The 10,729-nt window shown below is 34.9% G+C and overlaps 1 protein-coding gene and 1 pseudogene across 1 annotated transcript; one reads left to right on the forward strand and one right to left on the reverse strand.

The window, feature by feature from the left end:
* The first annotated feature begins 881 nt into the window (after window positions 1–881).
* Window positions 882–7,651, forward strand: LOC120210754 (annotated as a pseudogene).
* Window positions 7,652–9,361: 1,710 nt separating this feature from the next.
* Window positions 9,362–10,470, reverse strand: LOC120209971. The gene is made up of 4 exons (XM_039208827.1): window positions 10,367–10,470; window positions 10,238–10,296; window positions 9,937–10,035; window positions 9,362–9,521 (listed from the first exon to the last, which is right to left on the reverse strand). The coding sequence occupies exons 1-4, from the start codon at window positions 10,422–10,424 to the stop codon at window positions 9,435–9,437; spliced, it is 303 nt and encodes a 100-aa protein (XP_039064758.1). The 5' UTR covers window positions 10,425–10,470; the 3' UTR covers window positions 9,362–9,434.
* Between the last annotated feature and the right edge of the window lie 259 nt (window positions 10,471–10,729).

The following is a 10,729-nucleotide window of genomic DNA, read 5'->3' on the forward strand; positions in this document are numbered from 1 at the left end:
TTTCTCCATTTCTTGAAAGGTAATGACAAAAATATTTTCTATAACAATAATTTTATTTTATTTTTAGAATACTTTGATTATTACATTTTATTTTTACGTAAAAAGTTTTTCAATGAATAAAAATTATTAGTTAACAAACAACTAACGCTCTAAAATAAAAATCTTTTTTATCATAAAATGAAACGTAACATATCAAAATGATATAATAAAAAATAAGAGTTAAATTGACAATTTAATCAAATGCAATGGACTTTTTTGCTCTAAAAATAAATGTTGAGGTCCAAGATACTTCAAAGATAAAAATATAAACAAAAATAGTTATTTAATAAAACATTAAAAATATTTTTTAACACCATATCTTCCCGAGATAGATTTACATATTTTAACATTATACGTAAAATGATACCATTTTCTTTACATATATTTTAACATCATATGTAAAAGGATACTAATTTTTTTACATATATTTTAATACCATACGTAAAATGATACTAAAATTTAAAATTTTAAATCCGATTTATAAATTAAAGCTTTTGCATTGTGATTTACGTAAACCTAATAAAAAATGATAAATTTAGTATAAAAATAATAGACTTTCACTTTAAAATTTTAAATATAATTTTATTTATATATATAATTTCACCATTTATAAAATTTAAAACTAAAATCATTAGCATAGTTTCGTATTTTTCTATTTAAAATTATATAAAGAATTAAAATTCCAAATACGAATATTATACAGAAACTATACATATAGTGTGAAGTCAACTTAAAGAAACAGCGCGTGGTAGTGGTGTCACGAGAAGAACCAGGCCAAGCGGGTCCCAGCCTCACACTGGCTTTCTGGTGCGCTCGTTGTTTTGTATTGTACTTCGAGGCAGCGATCAGGAGGCTCCTCCGCCATTTCACGTATATAAACCCATAAACGCAGAAACAGATACTCCATTCATTTACGTCTGTAAGAAGAAGGAAAAAAATCATTTTCTTAGTAGATTTTGTTATCAGTGCTGCTTATTTCCTTGGTTTGAAAGGGAGTATTTAAATGTTTCGTGGTTTCATTTTGCATTTGCTTTAATTTATATACTTCGAAAGCTTTGTTCCTTCCTCGCCTGCTATCCAACTAAGCTTGGAAGATGGGTGACGACAAGGGAATCAGCCTTGAGGAGATCAAAAACGAATCCGTCGATTTGGTATGTTCTTTTCTCTAATCATTTGATTACATCAATCATGTTAATTTGATGTATGCAGTCTATATTTGATTGGTTGTGTTTGTGTTTATATAATATATGAATAATTTGTTTTTGTATAGTTTTCTCACTTCTGGAATTATTTTCGGTCCTTCTTGAAAAAAAATCATGGATGATTCATTCAAACAATGATTTGCGTGTGCTTTGGTTACATCCTTTTCACTCTGTAATCTCTATTATTTTTTAGTAACTTCATTTTTTGGCTTTTCGCTTTTCTCTTTCTCACAGAAAGCTTTCTCGAATTAAGAACTCCATTTTTTTTCTTTTCATTTTTTCCTATTTCTTGAGGTGAGAAAAGAGAGAAAGATGTGGATTTATCAAAGATCAAGTATAATGAGCGTATGAATCATCATTTTCTCCATAAATCTTGTTGTCCGCATTCACCGATGATTTGCTATTGAAAAATAATCCAATTTGCCTATGATTCTACGGCTAAATGCTTGGTTTCAGGATTTTGTTTTTGAAAAATCTGCGATTTACATTTTTTTGGAAGTTCTTTCTCTTTTGAAAATTTGGAGTGACCGAATCACATGAAACAAGTTGGTCGATAAGGCTTGAGAATCACTGGGGAACGTAGTTGCCGAATGCATTGATGTCCAAGAGAGAAATCATGATACAACCAAACCAACCAAATCGTTATACGGCCTTTTACAATATATACGTGCCATTAAACTAAAAGGCTTGCCAAATATTCCTATCATTCATGGCTGACTGCTGGTGCATAGATTGGCATATTTTGAAAATCCATTTCAATAATTTCACCATATTATAATAGTAACATATATGCCTTAATTCTCTGTATTAGTGAGATATTTTGATTTACAAATGGATAATATTTAAATAATTCATAATTTTTTAAATGTTTAAATAAAATATATTGTACTTAAATATATTTAAATTCAGTTTTTATAAAATATTAATTAAATTAAGACTCTAGCAATATATATAAAATAATATGATTATGTTTAATAAATATGATTATTTGAAACTTGAGAATCATCTGATACTATTTATTAATTAATTTTTAACAATACTTATTTTAATAGATATAATTTTTAATTAATTTTTTTTACATAATTTAAAATAGAAATACTAATTAATTATCATTAAATAATATATATATAATGAATAATTTATAAATTATTATCTTTATACAATATTTTTGAACAAAATTGTTTGGTTTTTAAAAAATTCAACGCGGATCTTTTCCAGAGTCGAGGGGTTAAACAACTATGCCAAGCTGTTGGTTTCATTTTAGTTCAGTCCGCTTCTTATACCATTCACTGCTATGACTTTGTTTTAGGAGTTCCTGAAGCCCACCATTAGAATTTAGAATCGATTCTGTTGGCGATAGGTTCGTTTTTTTGCCTGAGATCAGGTAGGTTACATCGAAAAAGAATCGATTCCACGTGGTTAGACTAAACGCAACTCCATGATTCTCTGCGAAAAGATGCTACGCTTGGATAATTTCCGCTACAACTTTAAGCTGAAATGAGCAGTCACAACCTAAACGGTTAAACCAAAAAGCATACTCCAAAAATTCATTTTTTCTGCCGTTTAAGTTGGCTAAGATAATGATAATTGTTTCAGGAACGGATTCCTATTGAGGAAGTTTTCGAGCAGCTGAAATGTACAAGAGCAGGTTTGACTTCCGAGGAAGGCGCCAATCGCCTTCAAGTTTTTGGACCAAACAAACTAGAAGAGAAAAAGGTCCGTATAGTAAACTACTTATCGCTTCGTATGAGTTTGTAAAATTTCAGCTTGTATATGTTGCATAATAGTATGATACTCTACAAACAGGAGAGCAAATTCCTCAAGTTCTTGGGTTTTATGTGGAACCCTTTGTCATGGGTCATGGAAGCTGCTGCTCTAATGGCTATTGCCTTGGCAAATGGTGATGGAAGGCCTCCGACTGGCAAGACTTCGTTGGTATCATTGCCTTGTTGCTGATCAACTCCACCATAAGTTTTATTGAAGAAAATAATGCTGGAAACGCTGCAGCTGCTCTCATGGCTAATCTTGCTCCAAAAACTAAGGTGAAAATGAAACATTCAGCAACTCAACAGTTCATAGAGTATCTTTCTATTTTAATAATTGCATGTTGTTCTTATAACATAATGTAGGTTCTTAGAGATGGTCGATGGAGTGAGCAAGAAGCAGCAATTCTGGTTCCGGGGGACATTATCACTATCAAATTGGGGGACATAGTTCCTGCTGATGCTCGTCTTCTTGAGGGCGATCCTTTGAAGATAGATCAATCTGCTCTCACTGGGGAGTCCCTGCCGGTCACGAAGAATCCATCAGATGAAGTGTTCTCTGGCTCAACGTGTAAACAAGGTGAAATAGAAGCAGTTGTTATTGCAACCGGCGTCCACACCTTCTTTGGTAAAGCTGCCCACCTAGTGGACAGCACCAATCAAGTTGGACATTTCCAGCAAGTGCTTACTTCCATTGGTAATTTCTGTATTTGCTCCATTGCTGTTGGAATAATCATTGAGTTAATAGTCATGTACCCAATACAACACCGCAAGTATAGAGATGGAATTGACAATTTACTAGTTCTCTTGATCGGTGGAATCCCAATTGCTATGCCAACGGTGTTGTCTGTCACCATGGCTATCGGTTCCCATAGGCTTTCTCAACAAGGAGCTATCACAAAGAGAATGACAGCCATTGAGGAAATGGCAGGCATGGATGTTCTTTGCAGTGATAAGACTGGAACTTTAACTTTAAACAAACTCACTGTTGATAGAAACCTAATTGAAGTGTTTGCAAAGGGAAGTCGAAAAAGAGCATGTTATGCTTTATGCAGCAAGGGCTTCAAGGACTGAAAACCAGGATGCTATTGATGCTGCAATTGTAGGGATGCTTGCAGATCCAAAGGAGGTATTATTTTCTTCCAGGTCTTTCTTCTGTTATATTAAGGATTTGATCCGAGAATCTAAAGTAATTTTGGATTCTAATTGGCCAGGCAAGAGCTGGTATTCGAGAGGTTCACTTCCTACCATTCAACCCAGTAGACAAGAGAACTGCCCTAACCTATATTGATTCTGCTGGAAACTGGCATCGTGCTAGCAAAGGTGCTCCAGAGCAGGTAATGTTACTTCTCTTTTTAAAAAGAAAAAACAAAATCAGTTTTGAAAGTTTAGCTAGGTAACTTCTAACATACATGCTTCTGTTTTTCTTTCTGAAACAGATCATAACTCTCTGCAATTGCAAAGAAGATGTCAGGAAAAAGGTTCATGCAGTTATTGATAAGTTTGCTGAACGTGGACTTCGATCTTTAGCAGTTGCAAGACAGGTAAGCAAATTAAACTTAGCTTGCTTCATTTTGATGAATGAGTAAACTCGGGGTAAAATCATATTATATCTATTTGAATAGGAAGTACCCGAGAAATCAAAAGATGCTCCTGGGGACCATGGCAGTTTATTGGTTTGTTGCCACTGTTTGATCCTCCAAGGCATGATAGTGCAGAAACCATCAGAAGAGCCCTAAACCTTGGGTGAATGTTAAGATGATTACTGGTAAGAGGTCTTTGAACATTATTTTAATATTTTATGATGTCTATAATTTCATGTGTAAATTCTATATTGAGATTTTCCAATTATACCCAGGGGATCAGCTTGCAATTGCCAAAGAAACTGGTAGGAGGCTTGGAATGGGAACAAACATGTACCCCTCCTCTTCCTTGCTGGGCGGAGACAAGGATTCTTCAATTGCTGCTCTCCCTGTAGATGAATTGATTGAGAAGGCTGATGGATTTGCAGGAGTATTTCCTGGTGTGTTTTACTCGTACGATGTATCCAAATCTGCGATATTCTAGAAAATATAAATTGCTGATAATCAAGACGATATGTTTGCAGCAGCTATAGTTTTTCTCTCTTTATTTTTTTTAAATAGTTATCATGCACATTATCCAGGGGACTTGATATTTTTAGGTCGTTTTTCATAGTGTAATAAATTTCTTTGCTATAGGGTCCTCTACTCTAGGTTCTCTTTTCCCCCCTAACAAATCCTTTTTATGTCAACGACAGAGCACAAATATGAAATTGTAAAGAGGCTACAAGAGAGGAAACATATTTGTGGCATGACAGGAGATGGTGTCAACGATGCCCCTGCTTTAAAGAAGGCAGACATTGGAATTGCTGTTGCTGATGCTACAGATGCTGCTCGAAGGCTTCAGACATTGTACTCACTGAACCTGGGCTAAGTGTCATCATCAGTGCAGTGCTGACCAGTAGGGCTTTTCCAAAGGATGAAGAACTACACGGTTAGTCATATTTAGCTTACTTTTGTTTGCATCTTTACGGTCCTTGTTCCACAGTGTTAAGTGTTTGTAATCTTTTGCCTGATTCTATTTGACTCTGCAGATCTATGCAGTTTCAATCACCATTCGTATTGTGGTAAGTCTTTAAAGAGCCGTTAAGACTTGAACACTAAGTCACTAATAATTCTATATAGTTTTACATATGGATATTTAAATATAATTTTCATTTTGGCAGTTTGGCTTCATGTTATCGCCTTGATATGGAAGTTTGACTTTGCACCCTTCATGGTTTTAATTATCGCCATCCTAACGACGGTAAGATGCTACCTTTATCAGATTGTTACATCAATATTGATGTATCCCTTAAATTACGTCCTCTATTACTCCTCCGCATATTTTCATTGTCACTCTTTTGCATGAGGAGTTTAAGGTCTACAGATTTTTTCTAAAATATTCCAAAACTCATTTGGACATAATTCCGTTATTATCTTCATTTGACTACAGTCTCTTAACATGACCTTGTCAACCTCATAATTAGTTAAATTTATTATCCGACCACTGGATCTACCATCTATCAATCCATCAACAGTCATCAGTTTTAACTGACACCAATCACCTTACTCGCACAAACAAGACTGAAAGACAGGATCTTTAATCCTGCACCCACCGTTCATCCTCTTATACAATCTTTTCTTTCGTTTTTCTCTTGACCACTATCAACTGCGACTTTCTATCTAATCCAGGAAGATAAATTGTCTAAGGCCATCACCTTCCTGACCACTAATAAATATTATATGTTCAATTATGTTTGATGAATCTAATCTAATTCATCATCACATCAATAGGCACAATCATGACAATTTCCAAGGACAGAGTAAAACCGTCTCCGTTGCCAGACAGCTGGAAACTCAAGGAGATTTTCTCGACCGGCATTGTGCTTGGAGGTTACTTAGCACTAATGACTGTGGTATCTTCTGGGCAATGAAAGACACCGATTTCTTCTCAGTAAGGACAGCTATGCTCATGTTCCAGTTTTTTGTTTTATTTTGTGGGATTTGGTATGGTTTTGCTAAGCTCCCATTCCTATTTTTCAGAACATGTTTAATGTTAGACCACTAAGGGATAATCCTGAAGAAATGATGGCAGCTTTATACCTTCAAGTTAGTATCGTGAGTCAGGCCCTCATTTTTGTCACACGGTCACGCAGCTGGTCCTATGTTGAACGTCCTGGACTTTTACTTCTCACTGCTTTTGTTCTTGCTCAGCTGGTAAGAAAATTTAACTCTTTTATTTCCTTGGTAAGATTTTAGCATAGCAGGTGCACAGATTCAGCACATTTTACCCAAGTAAAAAAAAAATGAAGCTTAGCCACCAAATGAATTTGTTGTTGGCAGGTGGCCACTGCGATAGCTGTGTATGCAAATTGGGGTTTCGCAAGGATTCAAGGAATGGGTTGGGGATGGGCTGGTGTGATATGGCTTTACAGTGTGGTGACTTATATCCCACTTGATCTCATCAAATTTGCAATCCGATATGTTCTTAGTGGAAAGGCTTGGGATAACCTTTTGGAGAACAAGGTATATATATATATATATATATATAATATATATTGGATTCATTCTTTTGTATTTGCAATTCCAACCTGTTGTTGCTCATGAATTTCTTCCAACTTCTTCCTCCCCCAATGATAGACTGCGTTCACTACAAAGAAAGATTATGGAAAAGAGGAAAGAGAAGCTCAATGGGCAGCTGCGCAGAGAACTCTGCATGGCCTTCAACCACCTGAAACCTCAGGCTCTTCAATGAAAAGAGTGGTTACAGAGAACTTTCGGAGATTGCTGAGCAGGCCAAGCGCAGGGCAGAGGTTGCAAGGTGAGACCCATGCATACATATTAATAAAGATGTTCCTTTTTTTTTTCATGATTATGATATTTATTTAATGGAATTGTGTAGGCTGAGGGAGCTGAATACACTGAAGGGGCACGTTGAATCAGTGGTAAGCTGAAGGGACTTGATATCGATACCATTCAGCAGCATTATACAGTTTGAAGTGCCAAGAGAGTTGTTTGGAATATTCTCGTTATGATGACGAGGAACAAGTGAGGATGATTATTATTATTATATTATTATTATAGTAGTAGTAGTGGTAATGGAGATCTATAGGATCATATTTTTTCCTAAATGTTCGGAATATTATCACATTCCATTGTTACTCTCTTTTTCAATGCCACAGAGGGAAACTCCTCTTTTTAACAGCATAATCTGAAATTTTAAGAAATGAACATGTAGACTTAAAAATCAACCATTTGATTTTGGGGAATGTTCCTGTATATTAACTAAACAATGGAAAACCAACATACCCAATGATTCAAGTATATATTCATGTAATGCCATCCTATACAACCCATACAACTGTTGTACACCACGCATACTGGAAGGAAGTAAGCGAAGTGAAGCACTAACTAGGGCTCCCAACCTGAAATTTGCAGCGGGGCTTGTGGTAGATTCAACACAATCTCCGCGTATGCTGATGATACAAAAAGAAACAAGAAATCAACCAAATGTAAGTGGAAAAACTCAAAGAAAATCATATCACATATTACTTACCCACTCGCAACAAAGCAGAGAAAGTAGTAAGTGGTTTTCTAAGGCAATGATTCCATCTCATGAAGAATTGCTTCAAACTTGAATCCAATATAAATTCAGCAGCAAATGATATTTCACAACATCAATTACCAGGAACTTCTTCAACTGGAGATGGGAAAAGAAAAGGTAATACCTTCTGGTAAGCTCAAGGTTCTCGAAGCATCTTCTGCATAAGATAAACGAGCTGGAATAGGTTGGGAGCCCATTGCTCCAGCTGAGCTTGCATGATTCTTCTTAAATTGATGCATTGGCCATGCTAGAACTTTTACTCGAGTTGGAAGAACAGAAACAAGATCTGGATATCTAAGACCGAATGTCACCTTGCTGCAACAAATGTAGACATAACAGTCCTGTCGACAGCCAAGCAAAACTAACTACTTACAATATTTCCTGTTTAAGATAGTTATCGAACCTTATAGTGAAGACTATTCTATAAGAAACAGTTATTCCATTCCCATTTCCAAATAGTATAAAATTAAGAAAGACTGAAGCATCCATATTCAGGCAAACACATAATTCAGAAACCAAAATATCCAAAGATACAACTAAACCATGTAAATATACAGAAAGTACAGACACTAGAAAGTATAAAGCCGACCAACCAATCAGAATCATCGAGTGCAAATTCAATCATGTGGTACGGAAGACTATATAGCTCTCCTATTTGATTTCTGTACAGCTCCTTGACAAGCCGAACCTGTCATGGGACCAAGTAAGTGCTTCAAGAAACAAAATATCACCTAAACATGTGAACTACTGATTTGGGATATAAAATGTTACAAATTCATATTGAGCGACATGACAGCATTACCTGTTCACATCTGTCCACATAAGCCTGCAATAATTCTCCAGTATGATCTATAAATACCATCATCTTAAAATAAAAACTAGATATGCAACGAAGTTACCATGGCATTAGAAGAAAGATCATTTTCTAGTTACCATGGCATTAGAAGAAAGAAGATCATTTTCTACTTCTCGTAGTAGCAGAAAGAAAGGATATTGAATGTTCAATGACAGTTATCTTTTCAAGAAATGACGTGCTCTCTAGCACACAGTGGTAAAGTTCACAAGGTTCCCCAACCAAAATTACAGAAACAAGAATTGCAAGAATAACCCTTGTCACATATATGAAGGACAATTCATTTTCTTACTCAACTTCTCTAAAAAAATTACATCTTTAAATCAAAAACCACAGTATATGCCTTAGCTTGAGGTAATAACTTTTTACATACAATAAGCCAAATAAATAATTAACTGCAGATACTAATAATCAAATTATAAAAACTTCTTCAGTAGCATCTGCAAAAGACGTCTCATACAATATGCATATTCTTGTCCCTTCCAAACAACAAATCACCTGTCCACTTATAAGTTTGAGCTCCCTGGAAATGACTTCACAGATACAACAATAACAAAGCACATACATAAAAGAGTTGTTGCAATATTGATCACCTAAAGCAAAACCTACTGATAATTACACACACTTTCTGAAACTGACTTGCTTAACTATAATTAAAGAAAAACTCTTTTCTTTTTCCAACTCCAAATTAAAAGCACTTCCCCTTAAAATTTAAATCCTATCCCAGATTCCCAGCAACTGTTAGAAAGCTGCCCCAGCTTCCCTCATCTTTGATTTGATTAAACTTTGATTATATAAATTTCAATCACATTCTTCCAAATCAAGTTTTTATGAGGACAAATTTAATATCAGTTATAATCCAGGATTATATATAATGAAAATTGCAAAAAGTATTCTCTACATATTTTGTTACCTTGTTTCCGACTCTGTAAGTAACCTTTTCTTGGAAATGAGATGTTGGAATGTTGTTTGTGTCTCCAGATGTGGCCTTTCTATCAGCCTCCATATGAACCTGATAAAAAATCAGATAAGTTTGCATCTAGATACTTTTATCAAATGGGGAATAGAGAAATCATCATTAACAGAGAGTAATTTAAAGCAAGAACATCAGTCAACATCAATATAACTCCAACATCATCAAATCCCGACTTGAACAGTAAAATAGAATCACAAAAAATTGTTTTGAAGCATTCAGAATGGAAAAAATGCGATACCTGCTCTCTTATTGTAGCTAATAGCCCGTCATTCCACTGTTCACCATCTAAATTAATCTCTGAAAATCAGAAAGGGGGAAGGAAATTTCTTGTCAGAGCTTAAAAATCATGAATTATGCATATATTCACCTTGACTTTGAGAAGCTCTTGCAGCTTCAAATTCTTTTTGTAGACGCTCAAATATCATCTTTTCAGAATCCCTAGCAAATCATGACCACTTGGAGCATTAATCCTCAAAGAAAAAAAGTCAAAGAATACGAGCATGTTCATCAGCTCTCTACTTCCTACTCTAGGTTTATAAAACCAACAAGAAATCAGCTGCCTTATCCAGGTATGTATACGCTATCAACGCTATCATTTTTGTGTAATCTTATGTCTACAGACAGAATTACTAAAGGAAAAGAAAGAAAGATATATTAGTTACATTACATCTTTCTCGTGTAGTCTCCAACCGAATATCTTCCTCTTGCAAGAAGTTGTGTACCAATTACA

This window comes from Hibiscus syriacus, unplaced genomic scaffold (genome assembly GCF_006381635.1).
Source record: "Hibiscus syriacus cultivar Baekdansim isolate YM2019G1 unplaced genomic scaffold, ASM638163v2 tig00000715_pilon, whole genome shotgun sequence".
Classification (NCBI taxonomy): Eukaryota; Viridiplantae; Streptophyta; class Magnoliopsida; order Malvales; family Malvaceae; genus Hibiscus; species Hibiscus syriacus.